Source organism: Zonotrichia leucophrys, chromosome 1 (genome assembly GCF_028769735.1).
Source record: "Zonotrichia leucophrys gambelii isolate GWCS_2022_RI chromosome 1, RI_Zleu_2.0, whole genome shotgun sequence".
NCBI lineage: Eukaryota > Metazoa > Chordata > Aves > Passeriformes > Passerellidae > Zonotrichia > Zonotrichia leucophrys.
The window spans coordinates 40,384,656-40,404,965 of record NC_088169.1 but is presented as its reverse complement, the minus strand read 5'-3'; the positions used below and the strand labels follow the sequence as shown (position 1 = coordinate 40,404,965).

Here is a 20,310-nt window from a genome sequence, read left to right as displayed (position 1 = left end):
AAGGCAAAAGATGCATCAATCTGACCTTTTAAAATTTACTGTCAACTTGGGACTATTGAAGCTAGGCCCAGTAAAGATGACATGGTCATCAACTATCAGAGCATCTGATATAATGGCGCAAAGGCATAGACCAGAAATACTCAGTAAATTTTCATGTGCTCCAAAGAGTCTCCCTGTTCGAGCAACACAGTTATCATTTTTCCATATTTTCAAGTCATTAGCCTCCACTGCTCTTCTATTAGCTAATAATTATTTTTCTTATACAAGAATAAAGATACAGATACAAACTTAAAAAGCTAGGTTTCCAAATATGACTCTATATGACTCTTCACCTCCCCTGGCATGAGTTATCCCCAAGGAAAGGGTGGGTTTAAATCACCTTTACAAGTGTAAGGCCATGAATATATGATGAGTTATTGTCAAAACTTGGCACACAACAGCCTATGCTTTTCTGTAATCGCACAAACCATGCATAGGGTCACCTCAATGACTAAAATTCGTTGATTACCTGAGTTAACAAAAATTGAGATTTAGCTCTATTAAGACTCCAGTTCCCAGTCTCTGAGGTGCACATTTCCCAGCTCTGTTGAGCTGCATGCTGTTCTCTAGCAATAGAACTGAGCATCATTTGGGCCTCTCTAGTTACAGAATTTCTTCTGTCAGGCAGAATTCCTGCCTGGAGAGCCAAAAAGCTACTGAATCTTTCCAGCTGACCATCTGTTCATACAAAGGAACCCAGGATCCAGTTGTTAACACACCACTCTCACACTGAAAACATGCTTCCTGTTTCCAACTGGTAAGGTAATTTCCTCACTTTTATCATTGCTGCTGCACACTGTGCTGCACTTTTTAAAGTGATCTTTCCCACAAACTTGGCTCCAAAGTTTACTTCAACAGCAACTGTTTCAACAAAAACAATCCCATATCTTGATCCCATACCGGATTGAAAAATTCCATTTGCAAACATCAACCTGATGGCTTGATAGCCTGAATTAATTTTGCAAAGGTAATTTTCTCCTTTTTAATGATGTGTGATTAAACTAATATTTATCTGCAATTTTCCTGCAAATATTTTTCCTGCAATTTTTAATCACTTTTAGCTTTTTGTTTTCTATGATTCTCTTAATAAATCAGCTTTCTTCAAACACAAACAAAAGCAAAACAAAAGGACCAAACAACTTTCAATCTAAGGTTTGCATCTGTGCTTTTTGGCACAGAAAGATATTCATGTCTGAAACAAACACCTCTGGCATTAAGTCTTCCCTTGATGAAAGAATTTATGTCCCCCCACTCTATTGTACCACTAACTTCCCTTTTCCTCCCAGCATGTCCTTTTCTTGTGTTTATTTTCTAAGTTCCTCAAAGAGCAGCAGAGCTCTGCTCCAGTGACTGTACTTCTGAAAGAGATACCCTGTTCCTGCCTGTTCTTGCAGGACACAGGCTCTCCTCTCTACCTACATTTCCTAATGAAACACATACTACCTGCTAGTAGCCAAATTACAGTTTTTCAATGTTTAACTAACTCAACCCATAATGTATTTCCTGGTAAGAATTATAGTAAATTATACATCCATTTAATTTTTTAGTGTTTAACTCGCTGTTTTCTAATACACTTCTGTTGTCAGAAATATTATCACAGTAAATAATGCTAAGTCTTTTAAATGTCAGTATAATAGTAATCATAATTATTCCCATCCTACAAATAGGAGGTTTTGGATATAGATGCACAAAGTTATTTGTCCAAATATCACAGTGCAGATTAATAGCAGTGCTGGATAAATGTCAGCCTGGGACTCTCTGCTGGGGAATCTATCTACTCAGATGAATTCCCCAAACAACTTCTTCACATTTAATCCTTTCATTTCATATGCAGCAGTTCTGAGTACCAGGAATTTAGAAGCAAAGTAATTGCCAAGAGGTAAAAAAACCACAAAAAAGAAAAATTATTTTATTTTCATTCTTGTCTGAGATGGAAGAGTTCAAGTAACTGTAAGAAAAGGTAACAGTGGCATTTAAAAACATGTTTTGGAACAGGGTGTGGTAAAAAATAAATAAATCACAAAAATAACAGAGGCAGTTGCTGAAAAAAAATTCTTTGGCATTCTAAATATACTTGAAAATTGCTCGATGCTATACATCTCTCCTTTCCCTAAGCCAACAACACCAGAGAACATATCTAGGAGTTTTAGTCAATTTTTAAAGCCTTTGTTTCCATGACAGCTCCTCAAGTCTTATCCTGTGCTCATATTTGTGATGAATTGATTTTAGCTCTCACACTGTATGCTATACTGTCATGCATGCTGAAGTGCATGTGCTGTTGCTGTGCTGGAACAGATTCACCTATGATTTTATTCAATTCCATGATTAAACTGCAGGAAACACTTCCCTCTGGGAACCTGCCTACATAGACACAGTATAAAACAGATTTTATGACAGCTGAAGGATTATATGTCACCAAGTACTAAAACTTCAATTTTATTATCTGTCAAAACTTTTTCTGGCTCACCTGACAGATCTGCAGAGAACAAGGTTATTTGAAAGGAGACAAGAAAAATAACTGATTTGTTTCCCAATAAGGTGGTTCAAGCTAATCTCTGTTTTCATGTACTGACATCAACACTTAACCAAACTCACAACCTCTACACACCCAACATTCTTTAATGAAAACAAGAGAAAGTAAGGAATTGCTATTATCTCACCTCATCTTTATCTGCTTCTTCATCCACTTCATATAAATGAACAGGAAGCTTGTCTGGCTTTGTCCCTTTACTACAAGAGAAAGAAAAAGCTTCTGAAGTACTAGGAACTTTGTGATTAGTTACATATTTTATTGATGCAAAAATTTAGATGTTCTTTTCCTACTTAAGAGGAAAAAGCACAAGAATGACTAGGTAAAAGCATGTATTTTTCATTAATTCTACATCTTAGAAAGCAATTTTCCTCATTTGTACATCTGGCAGCCATGTCCTTTTTGTTCTGCTTGTTACTGTGCTGACGTGTAACTGAAGAGAACAGATGCCTTCTCATTCATTGCACTCCTAATATCTTATCAGTAAGAATTCATACCTGCAACCACTGGCTCCTTGCAGGACAATGCACTTTTTAAAATTCCTATTGTGGTTTCTGTTCAGGGCAAGTGAAAACCAGGTCCTGCCTTGTACAAAACCTGTGAGAAGATCAGAACTCTCCAGAGGGCAAGGCAACTATTTCTCAGCTGATAGATGCAGGACAGCAATCAGGGAAGACACAGATCTTCCAGAGCTAGGGCATTCAGGGTATTTAGCTACTCTTAGACATTCTGAATTAAGGTTCTAATCTCTATCCTCTTCCTACAAAATTTTGAAAAAGTGGGAAAACATTTCTCTAGCAGATGGTTTAGAAAGTTTGTCACAGATGTCGGCTAGGCTTGTACTTTGAATCATCCTTGTGAAAAAACCTGCTCCAACCATCTCAGTTAGGTTCTATTCCCCAAGCTCCTAAAGGGAGTTCCAAAAGCTGCCTTTGAAACAATGAAAACAGGATATTACCATTTTAGGTTCATCTAAACATTAGCCTGTTCAGTTATCTTACTCAAAGTCACATTGTCAATGATACAATGTCTTGTTTTCACTTCCCTGTTAACAAGGCAACGTTATGACAGTACCTTCCCAGCAAATGGTTTAGCATGATATTACAATTCAAGTTCATCAATTCCATCCAACAAGTCTTTATCCTCTCTACTGACCATTAAACATGGATATAGCATATTTCAGTTTAGATATTATACGTATCATACTTCTCAAATAAGTAACTCTATATTAAATGCAAAATTCCTCCACAATTTCAATTTATCATACCACTAAATAAACTACATAACATACTTACTTTGGAAGCTGTCGAAACTCTCCTGAGTAATCTTCATATCTGTAGTTAACAATATGCCAGTCTGAATTGTAGGTTTTGATGCACTGTTTAAATGAAAACCAAGTATCAATATTAACTGGAAGAGGATTAAAGGCATTCAATAGGCACAGGACAAGAAAATCTCTTAAGATATGTCTGTTTATGAACTATTATGGTTACATGTCAATCTTTGAAAATTCTGTACACTTCCTTTCTTTTGCAATAGTCTAATGCAATATAGCTTTTGGAACAAGTTATATGTTTCAATGGAATGTTATGATCCATGCTAGACATGTATTTAATAAAAGCAGAAAATGATGAATGCACTCAGCATCTGGATTAACCATCTTCAGTTGTCCAGAAAGTTAAACCAGCATTTTGCTGAAGCTGAAAACATGGCCAAGTCTTTAGAAAACTCAGCTGAAGCTGAAAACATGACTGAGCCCAAAGACAGCTCAGCACAAAAACAGACACCTTATTAAAATAGAATGTTCAATTGTGCACATAGTGATACAGAAAGCCAAAAACATATTTTCCTGAATTTATACTTCCAGTACAATTAAATTAATACTTAAATTTAGACTGCATGCTTACAGTGGTTGAAAAGCAATTATGTCATTAAGTTCTGATCTAGATCACAGGAAATACCACTTTACTCCACCCATATTGTTACAACATAAAAGTACTGATTTATCTTGGCTTTGAACAAAGTAACATAAAACTGACAAAATCTGTTGACAGAAACCATTCCATACAAAATTTTATGTAACACAATAAACCTACACATACACAAACACAGCATCCAATAAATCGTAAATATTTTCTTTGTATTTCAAAACACGAGTTTAATACTTGCCAAGCAATTGTTTCAGCAGAAACTCATTAAACTCTATGAATTACCTCTAACACTCCTCCCTCCTCTTGTCTATCCTCTTCAAATTTATCTCAGAAATGTTTAGGTTAGGTATTAAGGGTATTTATCAGTGTGGATAAAACACTTTGATGTACATTCAGCTATGTGGACTCCTTCAGTTTTATTAGAGTTACAACAGACATTTACTTGTTTCAGATGTTAAAATAACAGCTTAAAACATATCAGTAGAAAACACAAAAAAAAAAGGAAAAACAATTGAACCTTTAATTCCTTAAAGGCCTCAACAAGACAATAAATGAAGAACAGCCTCACAAAACCAAAGGAATGCCAACCTAAGCAAACAGTTCTGAGAAACTTTAGGGTTGAGGACATTTTTTCTACATATAGCATACAAGCTGAACAGTCATAATGAATTTTAGCCTCCACAAGTGTTACAGTTCTGGATACTGTTGTATCTTGTACAGTTCTGTTCCAGCAATCTGTACAAGATTATTTGAAACAAAGTAAGAATAGCTAGTGTGAGAGACTTTATCAGAAAAAACAAGTCCCAGTGATTCATTCCAGATTTATTGTAGATCCAATATTATGCATTGAAATCACCCACGTTCATCTGGAAAAGCCAAAAGCATAATGAAGTGGAGGAGAACCATCTGCAAAAGCCAATGACGCAAACAAAAGAATTAAAATCTATCCTGTAAAATTTCTTTTCCAGCCACCAATGGAAAAAATACTGGGTTTTAATACTAGGTTTTCCTGGAAATTTTGCATTGAAATAATTTACAAGCAGCAATAAATATTTAGTTCTTTTCCCAGGGCTTATTTTTCTGTTTGTTTTAAATGGTAAAAGAAGGAGAAGAAAAACAACTCAGGTATAATATTGTTATTGCACACAGTCACATGCAACTGCAGTATTACCTCAGTTACAAACAGGCTCTGAGCTTCTTTCTCTGCATTTTCAGGAACTGTTGACCGAATGTATCGACTCTGCCGCTGCAATAATGCTGTCTGATAAACAACAAAAGCAATTAATGAAAATTGCAATTAAGGGGAGATGACACACTATGGCCACACTCAGTTACACCACTACAATGAAGAAAAGCTCAGCAGAAAACATCCTATGAATAGGATGTTTCAGAATAGCCAATAGTGAGAATTTGCTTTCATTCAAGTGACATGTTCCTTCTTTCACAATAAGAGTAAGACTGGAATCAGTGAGGAATAGATGCCATAGGACAGTTTTTTCCACTACATTGCCAATGTGCGGAAGAAAATACTAGAAAAAAATAATTCCACCATGACAACATAACTCAAACATTCTGAAGACAAACATTAAGGTAGTGTTATTACTGCACATAAATACTATTATTCAAGGACGGTAAGAAAACCACACCAAAATAAAAGAATAATTGAACTGCAGATCTCAAGTGATAAAAAATGAGACTAGCACTGTTTAACTGCAGGTTTAGAGAGAAGGTGTGGATCACTGAAGTATATACATATTTCAGCCTACCAAGTCAGAACTTATTCCTATCCTATGTCAGAACTCAGAGAGGCACAGGAAGGCTGCCAGAGAGCAGGAAATATCTCTGTGACCATGGAATTCTGCTTCTCAAACCTGTGCTGAAGTAAGCCTTAGGATACTTTACATTTGTAAAAGTGAAAAAGATGAAAACTTAACAAAATCTTCTGGACTACAAATGAAAATAACTACAGAGCAATAGAAGTTGTTTTTGCACTATGTGGAAAGGAATCTCACAGCTTAGGCCATCAAAGGTGAGCAAGAGAGATTTACACAGCCAGGGCCTGGAAGGGGGTTGTGGTCCCTCACCTGTTAGTTACAGGACTCCACACATCCAGGAAGGATCAGATAAAAATGTGACAAGAAAAAGCTCCCCATGTTATATTGAAAAACAAAGGGTGCATAAGTACATTAGCTTAACTTATCTCTTTTGAGAGTCTGATCCATAAGGTGATTGATTATCTTGGTCATTACCAAAGCCCCACTCCATTAACTGGGGAGGGTATTTAAGTCAGAACATTCAATTACAGTAAAGATTGAAAGGGAAAAAAAAACCCATAGTCATGGTCAATTCATTCATCTAATCTAGAGCACTACAATTGACAGTGCTGACTTCTTGTGTGGGAGAGGTGGGGAGGTATTAAAAACAAACACCACAAACTCCAAAATATTTCATGGGACCAATAAATCTTGCAAATTACAGTTAAAAAAACAAAAACCCAAACTGCAAGACAATACACTTTTATATGCTAACAGGTTATAAATGAAGTTTTCTTAATTCTAGAAATAATTTCAAAGCATGTTAGATTTTTGTTTTCACAAGCTATGGAAATAAAAACTTCTATTAAGAGCAATAAACTTCTTTAAGACCAGAATTTCTAGATACTATTCCAATGAAATAGTCTGATATTTGATGAGAAATTATTTATACTTTATATATAATAAAGTATACATAATATATGTAAATACTGCATGTGTAAATATTACATGCAGTATTTATATATATTCTACAAGCACACAGTTATACCATGCTTTCCTAAAAAATATTATTTTAAGAAAAGCCAGACACTAAGGTGGTATCTTACCAGGCACTTTTCACAGGAAACTCATGAACTCATCAATCAAATTAACACTGTAGCATAATTTGGTAAAATTGAAGTTGCTGAACATACTTTTAAAATGTCTGCTGCAGTTACCCTGCTAGACAACTATCAATACAATATTAGGGCTTTTTTCCTAGTTGTTCTCACATAATAAGATTTTTATCTTAGTACTGCCTCAATATCAGTGACAAACCAGAAGAATCTGACTTGTCAATTTTGTTCATATTAGTAATTGTCTTAATGCATTTGTCTCCTTCTCAGCACATCCATCAGCTGCAGTAGTGCGTCAAAGAGCCAGGAAATGCAATGAGCGAGGTACTGTGATTTAGAGCAAACTCCTAAAAATAATTACTTAAGCAGCACCACAAAAGAAAGCACGCACATAAATACACATCATATTCCAAAAGAAAAACTAGAGAAGCAAGGATTGTCTTCTCAATAAACTCTCTTCACAACTACATTGGCTGAACTCTTTTGTAGAAATGAAACTTTTCAACTCTCTGGGTTTGAGTGATCATTTGATTTATGGTAACCTCAGGAACCATAAAGTGTTTGTCTCATGCTCTCAAAGAAAATTTAAAAACCCTTTCAATTAGTCAGCTGTCAAAACTAAGGAAGGCCACTTCTAACACGAGCCAGGACTCACATGCACTCACTGAGGCACACAGTGAACAGATTCTTAGTGACACAACTTCCTGACCGAGTCCCAGGGATTTAGAGTATGTTGAGGTCTCAGAAAAGAGAACAGCAGCAAGAACATTTCCCCAAGTCAACTAAGGAGTCCTCACTACCCAAAACCTGATGGAATGTGGATAGTGAACGTGTCCACAAGGAGAGCAGACTGCAATGGATGCTCTTTCTGCGCCAAGGTTGTGTTTGCCAGTGAGGCTGTTACCACAGAGGCTCATGCTCCAGATGCAGAGACAGAAACTGTTCTAAAAGACTCAATGGAAAAGATGGCAAGCTGTGAGATCCTGCCCTTAAAATAGCCATGTGTCAGAAGTGACTTCACCTTTGCATGGGAAGTGTCAGATCCTTTGTATGGGAGGTGTCAGAACCTGTATTATAAAGTAATTTCCAAACTAAATTGATTTAGAACAGTTGGCTAAGGACTTAAGGGAAAACACCAAAGAGATTTGAATGGGAAAAAGTAATAGAGAAATTACTTGGAATAATTTAAAATTAGTTATTTGAGGAGTTTAATTTGTGCTCTCTAAAATAAGGACATTACTTGGATTTATTTTTTTGCTTTTCCTCTACTGAAGATGTGCCTTCTCATAGAATGACCTGGATTTAGTTTTACTTCTGCAAAGTTGGCACAAGATCTATTTTCAGAAGTACTTAACTCGCATTAAATAAAAGCTGAGAGCTTTAAGTGAAAGTGTGTTAAATCCAAATGGCTCAAACCCAGAAATAACAAAGGTGAAATGTTGTCTAAGCTAAACCACCAAGTTGCCTTCAAAATAACACTGTGATAACTTTGCAAAGACAAATTTAATAAGGGTAGGAATGCACCCACATTTTATTTGCTACAAGCAAATTTAGCCTGAATTTGCATCATTTAACAGGACAAAGGGGAATGGATTCAAACTGAAAGAAAGCAGTTCAGATGAGACATTAGGATAAAGTTCTTTACTGTGAGGGTGGTGAGGTACTGGAACAGGCTGCCCAGAGAAGCTGTGGATGCTCCATCCCTGGAGATGTTCAAGGCCAGGTTGGACAAGGGTCTGAGCAGCCTGATCTAGTGGAAGGTGTTCTTGCCCATGCCAGAGTTAGAACCAGATGATCTTTAAGGTTGCTTCCCACCCAAACCCTTCTACGATTTTATGATTTCCTTTAAAAATTGAGGTAGTATGCAAAACTTATGTATTTTGAAAGGAAAAAAAGCACAGTATTTAGATAGAGGGTGACTTATTGCCAAGTACACACTAGTACTGTTTGGGTTAAGGTTTCTTTACTCACTGTGCAATTAAGATAAACATCACCAATTTTGCAGTCATTGAGCTTACAGCTTTAACATGACAACCACCACCACGGAGGTGGCCTGTTTTAAACTAATGCTATTTTGTTATGAAGCCATTTCATTATTGAGCAAATTACTGAAATTCAGGTGAGAAATTTACAAGCAGCCATGAAGAGGCAAAAGCTTGGATACAAGAGTATCCATGCAATGGATAATTTACTGTTACAAAGGAGATGGCTCTTCCCACTAAGAGGCTACAAGAGGGACAGCCTTGAAAATCTGGCAGCATTGTTGTGACTGGGAGAAGCAAGAACCTTAATAGAGATGTTCCAATGAGTGGCAGAAAAGTGGTTCTACCATCATAATTAACAAACACAATGTATAGGCAACAAAATGAAAAAGAGGACAAAAATGTAGCTGAAAATGAACAGACTACAAAGCATGAACAAAATTTAGGCACCCCACTTACTAAGAATGAAAGCAAATTCAGGGATGCCAACAGCAAAACATGTCTCTGAACACAACCTGTCTGCCTCTATAAATTTGTTGAGAACAAGGTAGGGAGTAACCTGATAAGTGAATTCAGTGCAGAAAACTCAGAGCTTGAGCTTGTGAAAAGCAGCTGAAACAATCTTCAAGTGGTACATTTAAAAAGACCCAATATATGGAGATGAAGTTGCTGATTAAGAGCTCTTCTGGTAACTACAGAAAAGCAAATCTTGCTATTATTTAGATATAATAGCATGAAGGAAAAAAAAAATTGAAAGAAAAAACATTACAAGTCAACTTTTTGGATTTGAAGCTCTACACAAAGCAGAACAGAAATCATGTTCTTATGAAAAGTAAATGAACTGCTATCAAACATATATAAAAAGAGAGAAAACAGGTTTCATAACCTCAGCTAACCACATTTGGGACAACAGCAAATGCAGTTAAGTGGAAATCTGGACAGATTCCTGTAACCAGATAGCTGGCTGAGGAACAATCCTTCAAACTTTATGAGTTTTCCAAGACTGGAGCATTTTCTGAGCATTTTGAGCATCCATGCTCAAATGTTTCTTTGGTAGTGATTTGAGCTGAGAGCTGCTTCTGACAGCATGTTTAGAGAACAGTCGTACCTGACAGAAAAAGAGCTATTTTCCCCTTTTGTGTTGTTTTTTTCCCCCCTTCTCTCACTAGACAATTTTAATCTGAGGAAGAGAAAAAGAGAGGAAGAGAGGAAAGCTATATGTGATCCCAAAAAAGCCAGTTGCTGTGCTTTTTCACTTCTGATATGGACTAAAACTTAATATGGGTGCTCCTTTAATACAAGCTTCTCACCCGTAATAAATTAACTTTCAGTTATCTAACTGCATTACCTGAAAAAATCCAAATCAAGCACAAATATTTCTTTCCTATTTCTCCCTAAATAATTTAAACTTTAACATAAATTCAATGGTGGTATCATCAATGGTGCTGTTTTGAAAACATGCATCTTCTTCTGTAATCTTCCAAAAATTCTGAAAGTCATATCTAGTACTGCAAGCTTTCTATTTCCCATGCCATTTAAGTGCTAGTTTTAGGGCCATGCTGAACAAAATAGCCTCACTTTTAATGTTATTATAAATTAACACTGCTGAGCTTCCTTTCCAGGCAAGGGTTTTTATATTGTAATCAATTTAACCTAAGTGTGAGGAAGAACTTTGTAAAGATAAAAACTGAATGCTCTGAAAGGAAATAGCTTCAACAGGTTTCTAGACAATGGCAGGCATTTCCACCTATAAACAGTCATAAGTGTGTTTACAGATAGTTCTAAATGCTCTAGTTCACTATTTAAAATCTTTCTTGAAGGGGATGAAGCCAGTATCAAACATTTGAGCCATGGCTTACCCAAGAGCTGCTCATACACTGAGTGACAGACACAAGTTAAGATAGAGGAATTAAAAAATACATGTGAAGCTGAAAGGCAAATACAGAAAATATGCCTTAATTAATTTTTTTTTTAATTATTCAAATGATACTTCCAACTATGTAATGACTAGTGATTTCAAACCTGTAAATATGGCTATGGAAAACTGAACAGGGTTAAAAGGTTTACCTTTCAAATAAAAATAATACACACTTAAGAGTTTTCTGTTCTCTGACTTGGAAATATTTGCTTAATATATTGAATGACAGATTTAAATGTTTCGTGTTGTTGAAAACAACCTAGATAGATCAAAGTAGTGCAGAAGAGTCATATGTACAACAAAAATATTTGGAGTTAGTTTGTGCCAGCAAGTCTTCGAAGGAAATGAAAGTTTGATAATACAGTTTGATAGTACAAACCTGTCTTCATGTAAATCACATTATGAAATGAGACTCCACCAAAACTGGGGAAACCCAGAAAACTTGTTCAGATATTATACTCATGAGGGATAAAGAAACAGGAAAACTGACTATATTCCAAAACTGTGACTACTTGAAGGAAATCTTCTGATGTAACACACACTTTAATGCCTGCCTTGATGAAAATCTGACCACAGAATCCAAACAAAGGATGACAAAAGCCAATACCATTTATGACAAGATTCAGTCACTCCTTTTGAAGGATGAGACTGAGCTATGGACTAGCTTCATTCATACAGGCCTGAGGCTAAGAACTGCAGGAGGTCACTAGAAATAGCAGTTAAACACTTCAGCCATAGCCCCAGACTGCTCAGACAAAATGCTGAGGATATTCTTGATGGCTTTGTTTCCTCTCCATTGATAATTCAGAGCTGCTCACCGGAATGACCCTGGTAAGTGAAGCAGTCAATCAGATAAGGGCACACTTAGCAGAGGTAGCCTGGATTCCTTTTCACCTGTGATACTGAAGAGGTACACTGCAGAAGGGGATTTTGGTGGTGTAGCCTACTCATGTTTTTCAGTCCCAGAGCCAACACCAGGTGTAGGGTATCATACTGAGAGATTCCATATTCGAAACTTGTCTCAGTACAACATCCTTTTCAAGAAGTTTTACTCCTATAAACTTCCATGCGGGGCTGGGAACACATGAAGCCCAAACTCCTCTCTAAATAACTGTAGCTTCCCAAAACTCAAATTTTTTAGCTGAGAGTGGGAAGACTACAAGTAGAGTTATTTGTGTCAGAATCAAAGAAGTCCCCAGACTGTATTAAAAAGAGAGTCCAGCTGCATTCAGGTAAACACTCTATTAGGCCAGAGAAAATTAATTACAAATTCAAGATGTAATTTATAGGATTTCAGATGTCCTTCTGTAGAAATATACCAACTCATCATCAACTTTCCCCACATTAAACAAACTTAGCTTCAACTACTTGGTTAAATAAAATTAATTTACAGATTGTTCAGATGTCTGCATACTTTTCAAATAGACATTTTGATTACAGGTATGAGCATGTGGACAAGAGACTTTCCTCACTATTTACTCCAACCCCAGTGTCTAAGATGCTTGGTAGTTATCCTAACAAGATCTACAAGAAGATTTTTTAAGAAGTGTACTGAAATAAACTATATATTTCTATAAACATCATCATAAAAAAACAAGATAACAAGATTATCCCAAAGCTTGGTTCAGTCTGGCTTAATCAAGTCAGAAGCTCTGTTATGTAAGGGGTATTTTACTAGAGCACAGTTTTGGCTGGGATGATGCAGCTAAGAGTAGCAGACTGCATTTGAAGAGTTCATGTCTTTCACTATTAAGAATGAGGGGAAAAAATCAGTTTAAGAATTAAAGAAAGCTGATTTATTTTTTAACCAGTCATCACATCATTTCCTACATTGGAAAGGGAGGGGGAATATCTACAAGTGACTGATCATTTACTTCAAAAGGCAGCAAAATTGTTGAGTTGCAATAAGTAGATCTTATGGTCAGATAAGGAAATTGTTTTATTTCTTCTGTACCCAAAAGAGTTAATCAAGCAGGGTAATGGGACTCACAGCAAAGATTTTGTGCAGATTTTTGGAGCTAAAGAGAGTTAAGAAACAAAGAAATAGGAGGTTATCACCTCATGGCTCCTACTGCTAAAAGCCTGTGGTAAAAAATGAAACCAACCCCAAACAAACAAAAAATCCCCACAACAAAACCAGGGTGGATTAAATTACCTGGAAGTCATCATAAGGGAACAGTAGCATCTCCCGTAGAGGATCATTCAAAATCTGTGTTTTCCTCTGAACAATGACATTTTCATAGTCTATCGGTTCTATAAGTTTTGGCTTTGCCTACAGGAAAAAAGAAAAAATCAAAATAAATTCAGATATATTGAGGGAAAATTACAATTATTGACTTATTCTAGAAGTTACTCTTTAAAAGATTGGCAGGATTATATTGCATCTACATCAAAAACATACAGTATTCAAAATGCAGACTTTGTCATGTTACACCATATGGGGAAGTGCAAGTGACAATTAGAGACAAGCATGCTGATTGCCTCAGAACTATCTCACAAAATCCAGTAAGCCAGAGCTTATTAACATAATCACATATGTATTCTCACAGCAAAAAAAAATTATAAAAAAATTACTGGTCTCTTATGTTGATTGTTGCCTTTGCTTGATACAGCCCAGAAAGCTCTGATTTGGGTTTAAGAGGAATGAAAACAACCTTGGCTCAAAGACTGAGCTGTATTTTAATTCAGCAGTAACCTGCAGCAGGGGCAGGCTAATTGACATTCCTCCTTCTTTCTATTTTTTTTCAAAATTCCCATAGGCCATCTACTTCCCTCCTAATTGCACATGTAGCTTTCCTCAGTAACTGTGCATTGATTCCACATTATAACCCCTTTCCACAAATGAGGCATTACAGCTGCCCCTGCACAATCAGACAGAGAAAAACCTTCACCCTGCCAAGCATTCTGTTAAGTGGTCAGATGGCAAAGCAGGTTTAGACAGAGCTCTGAACAAGGCAGCACTGCCTTGGAGTGTGCAAACTAATGCAAAAATGGGGTTATAATCTAGCTTGAACTAAAATTCAGCATCACAGTAACAGACAGAAAATTACATTTTTTTTTTCAAGCAACAACTACAAGAGACTTTACAAATTATACTTTCTCAAGATCAGTGGTACTAATTTATAGGCAAGGTAAATTAAAGATAATTGTAGCAGCAAGACCAGTTTCTGTCATCATTATAAGTAAAATGACAAGATAAACTTTACATATTGTTTTATATAACTCATGACAATAACCTTCCAAATTCTAATTGTCCTACACGGAACAAATATCTCTATCAGTAACTGCTGGTAATCACTAGTACATTAATAATATTCCTGAGAAACCCTACAGATGTTTTCTTAATCCAAAAGTGAATCAAAGAAATTTGTTTGTCAAGGAATTAGGAAAGCTTTGGTCAGAGAAAGTTACCAAAGTTTTCAGGGTTAGTTCACAGGCTATTTAAAAGTTTTTGAGATTCCCCCATATGTACCACACAGTAGTTTTATTGGCAAGAAAAATGTGGAAACATAACAAAGCATAACAGCTGAAAAGGCAAAAAAAAGCAAAGTCTGGAAAAATCTACCAAAAAATATGAACAAAATATGGCTTTGTTAAGAAAAACAGCTAGCATTTACAATCACACAGGAAGCATTTACTAGAAGTTCATTCGCTATATAACAACATACTCAGCACAGACCAATACTTCTAAGAGGCATGATTATTATGCTGTGTTTGACATCTTTCTGCTCAGATGAGATGGAGAAGGGCTGCTCAGTTCACTCCATATTGCACTCTGACACCCTTGGAGAGCTTCTCACCTCAACCCCAGCTCCTGCCTAATCTTCTCCTGTCATTCATGAACATGAGTTATCACAAAGCCAAGAACTAATGTCAGTGTCCATCAGAAAAGGCTTGAGTTTACGTTCATGCACCCTTCTGCAGCTTAAATGGTTGGACAGTTTAGCTCAGAAAAGCATAAGGCACACACAACCTAAGAAAAGATTATGTTTCCTCTAATGTACTAATTTACACAAAATATTTTGATTACAAGTTTACATTTGACTCTTCAGACTGCTGCAGTGAATCCCAAGCTAATGAAATGATGTGCTTTACACTTCCTTGTTCCTTGTTCCTTGTTCCTTGTCCACCCAACTATTTGAAACATTTCCTACACCCTGCAAAATTACCCCTTCACAAAATTTCAGACTGAGCAGCCCCACTCGAACAGATTGTCATACCCAGCTCTGATTCCAAATAAACTACAGTAACTTCACCTCTTCCAACTCTTCACTAAGGCAATAACTGTCCTTTACAAATTTTCTTCCTTAAACACAGTGAGATAACAGAATACAAAGAGCATTTCAAACTTTACTGGTCTATAAGTGAAGTACAAGGCAACATATCAGCCAAAACCAAAACACCCTTTGCTCACCTTTCTCTCACTTTCAGTATAACAGGTCTCTCTCTACCTATCCAGGCAAGCAAGATGCCCACCTGCCAACCACTGAGCCTGAGCTCCTATGGATTACATTCTTTCTTACATTAAAGCAAGGTTTAGAGACTACTACAGCAATGTGGCCCAGTCACTCCTTTTGGCCAAGTTTGCCCTTCCCATGTGACCACTCCTCAAGAGTTTGTCATGAGAAATGATACACAACATGCTATGGTGACAGGTTGGTTTGAGAGTGGTTCAGGATGACTGACCTTTAGAAGAAGCAAAAATAAATACTGCAAATTAAACTGTGCACAGAGGGACCATTTGATTTGTGGAGACAGTCTCTGCAGTGAGCTGAAAAGGCTTGGCTTCACAATTGCCTTAAAGCAATTAAAAGCAGGGCTGACACCAGAAGGACCCTTCCCCTCTCTCATGGCACATTTCTGAGAAGTGGCCTTCTCACACAAAGACCAGCAACTGAGGCAGAGCTTTTGTGACAGCTTAGGAGGTGATCTGGCTGGGGAGAATTCCTTCCAACCAGGGGCCTTCCAGTCAGATTGTGTCTGAAATGCTGCTCAGATGCTGTGTGACCACTTGCAGCAATCTGGGGAGCTTTTTAAAGGAAAGAATAAACACGTGCTTGGTCAATATTGTCAGAAAACTCACAAAGCAGGACAGCTACTATCTGAACTAGCAAATGGATAGATCACAGCCCCAGTTCCACAGCCTGGTAGCAAGGGAAAGCTGTCATCTCAAATGGGTAATTGTAGGGGGATAGAATATAAGAAAACAAAGGTAGAATAGAAAGTAATCTTATCCCTTAAGGAGTTGCAGCTAGGCCAATTATTAAAGATTAGGAGCCAGCCTGACTTTACCAGGCCACAGCTGTAGCCAATAAGAAGAAAAGTGCTATAAAAGAGTGGGGTGGCTGGTTGAAAATGGAGCTGGAGTCCGTTGGCTGCTGTGAGGACAAAGGACGAGTCAGTGCTCTGAGGAGCTGCCTACAAGAAACACCAAGGAGGTATGAAGCTCTAGCAATATGGAACCTTTGCAATATAATGACAACAGGTAATGGATTTTGACACGGTGCTGCACATGTTCAGCACTCTCATTCACCTCTCCCTGGTGCTAAAGAGCTATGTCCATCCTCCTGTTAATACTCTTGGGAAGGTGACAGGTGAACACTGGAAGAAACCTAGCTCTGGCTTCTCTCATTTTACCAGCAAAACCAGAGGAAAGGAATTACTTTTAAAGAACATGCAACTAATATTATTTCATGGGTATGCAAACACACACACGCTTGTCTAGCACAGCTAATTCAAAACCCAAAAATACAGCTTTAAAAATCATCCAATTAATTGCAAATGCCTCTCTTTGCCCTGTAGTCACAGAACTGGTTTACCACAACCATCAAATTCATGAAAAGGAATCTTTAAAGAATATAAGCTTTCCTTACATTTTGTTTGCATGCTATAAACACAAGATAAAAAAAAAAATCCTCATGAGAAGCTTTTAAAAAATCTAAAGCTCACTGGAGCTGAGGTCTTAAATACAGACTTCTCCTATTTAATCAGTGAGGTATTTGATTTGCAGAAATATCATTTATGTAAAAATTAATGAAGAATTTGCTTCCTTGGGTTTCTCCTAAATGTTACTCATTTCTTTCTTAGTCATTTTTCAGATTCAAAAGGAAGAGGATGTTTTATCAGTTTGGACCAGATATGAAAAAAGAAAACAATAAACAACACACTGATACTGGCATTTAGCCAGACATAAAACAGCACAAGGAAGCAGATTCTCTCTCAGGCTCTTTTACACTTAAAAATCTGGTCTATTACTTCATGTAACATAAAAGAAAATATGATGGGTAGTTACACAATTGTTAAATACGATTTATGGACCAGCAGACACAGATAAAACTCAGCCCAGTTAAAACTGCAACATCAAATTTATAGGCACTAAAAGTCAGTCTTTACAATAAGGCTTAACTTTTCCTATTAATCTGCAGCCAACAACATTTTTATTTCTGTAATCTAGGAAAATGCTAAGAGCATAGGTGTTCATGGCTGGTTCTGAGCCAGCCAATGCTCTATTTCTGAAAGATAAAAGAGCAAATTTTCTGCCATACCACTTTGGGGTTTGCCTGAGTATTATAGGCATGGAAACTTATCAGAAATAGGAAATATTTCAAAAGAGAAGTATGACACCCACACAGCAAGCATTTTAATCTGTCAGAACACAGTATATATATTTGGACAAGCAGTGTCAAAATTCATCAGATAAAATAAATTTTAAGCTAAGAGTTCACTGATTACCTGCATTACAGAAAAAAACCCACAGGACATGTTTTCCTTGCATGCTTAAATTGAGACAATTGTTATTGTCCAATTCTCTTCTCAGAAAACAAAAGGTAAGGCTAAGCACACTGAATATTGTTAGCCTCCTGCTACAAAACATCATTTACATTATAAAAACATGCTTGGCTTATACACCTGCAAATTAACAAGTTCCCATAAGGAGTAAAATGGAGCTACAGGCACTAGCAGGAAGCAGCGTATAAATAGATTAATAGGTGTTATGTATTTCTTAATAGTGGCCTGAGGAAAGCCACTGTGGACATGCAGTAAGATTATTTAATACTAAACATGGGTAACAGCTCCATGTATCTTACTGTCCCATAATAAACAGAAAATAAATTGCCCAGGTTGAGGTTTTAAAAATTAATTCAAGAAATTATTTGTATCCTAGAGCTTACTTTTAACTATTACATTTTATTCTGCCAGCAAGTTTCCAAGCAGAAAGATGACCTCCAAAATATCCAACTTCCCAGAAACATCATCTGTTTTGATAAGCAGTTACTACTTGTGACTATCAAAATGCAGCTGGACAGCAGGAACACTCATCCAGTAACTGCTACAAGAGCTAGCACAACAGCAGCTCATCCCAAGCAGGGTTTTGAGGCACCACCTGGAAAATCTAAATGTTTTTTCCATGGGCTCTTCTTGCTTGTTAACCTCAAGGGCAAAGTTATGACCCAATGTAATTCAAATCACAGGAACACAAAGGAGCGCACACATACTGACATACTGGCACTGAAAGCAGCAGATGACTCTGTCTGTGAACCCACCCACCTAATCAGGAAAAGTTAATTCTGGCACAGCACTCAATCAAATAACATTGTTTCAATAAAACATGGGAGTCTTCCAGTTACAGATACCCAGCTCCCTCAATACTCCGACAGACTCTCAGTGAACTACTGTTGAAAAAAATTAAATTAATATGACATAAATTGACAAAAAACCTGTTGCTTTCTGACAGCTGATCCTATCTCATCTTTATAAAGAATACTTAAATTGAGTGCTAGGCAAATCTATTTGCACAAAAGAAATACATCCACACTTGAAAAAATATATTAGGTAATAGTAAATGAGAAGTATTACTAGAGTAAACCAGAAGCCTACTGTTTCATATGGAGGATTGCTATCTAATGTAATTCCCAGGTTTTTAACCCAGGAAACAAGAAGTTCTGCTGTTCAGAATTTGTTGCAGCAGCTAGCAACTTTGTCAGTCTCAGTTATTTCCCCACTGCACCCTGCACCAACACCAAGGTACCTACCTTCACTGTGCCAGTAAAAATTTACTGCAACAATTTACTGCAACATCACAGCCCAATGAAATAAAAATGGACGCAAATGTCAATGTCAAATGAAACATATCACCTTACTCTTTGCTTTGAGCCTGGCAACACACTTGCTGCAGTTTACTTGCACCACTTAATCTAGCTGAGCCCAATAACTAGACAAAAGGGATCTATAATTATGTTATATACACATTTGTGTATATATATGTAAACAGATTAAGAACAAAATAGTAACTGAAATGACTGTGAAGAGATTTTTAGTGTGACCTATCCAAAACCTAAATGTTCTTACCTTTAAATATTAACCTTTGTGTTGAATGCATGCACTTAATCCAAAAAATTAAAAAATGGGAGAAAACACTGGAGATGTATTATTCCATGAACATTAAATAAAGTAGTATTTGAGGTATACTATTATAAAGAGGTACTTAATAAATGGCAATAAGTAAACACAACATTGTGTTATACTTCTTTTTCCTTCTTAAAGAAGTACATCTGCCTTGCTGATTGGCTGCAGTACTCCAAGTATCTGCAGAAACACTAATATCCTCTCTGAGTATTCATGGGGGAATAAAAACAATTCTAAATAAAGTTAAACATTCCAAAGGCAGGAAAGCACACAGAAGATTAGCTCATATTGTACTGATGAAAATCTGGACCAGAAATCAGAACACACCCATCCAAAAAAATCCCACAGTCTACTAACAACTCTGAATAGAACAAAACCAAAAAAAAAAAAAAACAGTGACAAAGAAAAGAAAGTTTGTCTTACTAGCACACATGTAAGCTTTCAGTTATATACAGTAACAAGTCCCTAAAAGTTACAGATGAGTATTACTAAATACAAATGGCCAAAATGTTTTAGTGCAATTCTTAAATACATAGTTTGAAGCTCAAATAAGAGGGAGAGGGGACACTATACTTTGAGGATCACCCCACTAACTTCAACTACAGGCAGACAAATAAAGAGAAGACCAGCAGCAG

The 20,310-nt window shown here is 36.6% G+C and overlaps 1 protein-coding gene across 14 annotated transcripts in view; it reads right to left on the bottom strand.

Annotated features, from left to right (window-relative positions):
* Window positions 1-20,310, bottom strand: part of DOCK9 (dedicator of cytokinesis 9) — a 113,542-nt gene that overhangs the window by 62,288 nt on the left and 30,944 nt on the right. For all 14 annotated transcript variants that reach the window (XR_010440098.1, XM_064712299.1, XM_064712362.1 and 11 more), the window contains exons 2-5: window positions 13,425-13,541; window positions 5,672-5,761; window positions 3,865-3,947; window positions 2,700-2,769 (exon numbers count right to left, since the gene is read on the bottom strand). Coding sequence is in view for 13 of the 14 variants with exons in the window: in XM_064712299.1 (XP_064568369.1) it covers window positions 2,700-2,769; window positions 3,865-3,947; window positions 5,672-5,761; window positions 13,425-13,541 (360 nt within the window). In the remaining variant the exon portion in view is untranslated. The remainder of the gene's footprint in view (window positions 1-2,699; window positions 2,770-3,864; window positions 3,948-5,671; window positions 5,762-13,424; window positions 13,542-20,310) is intronic.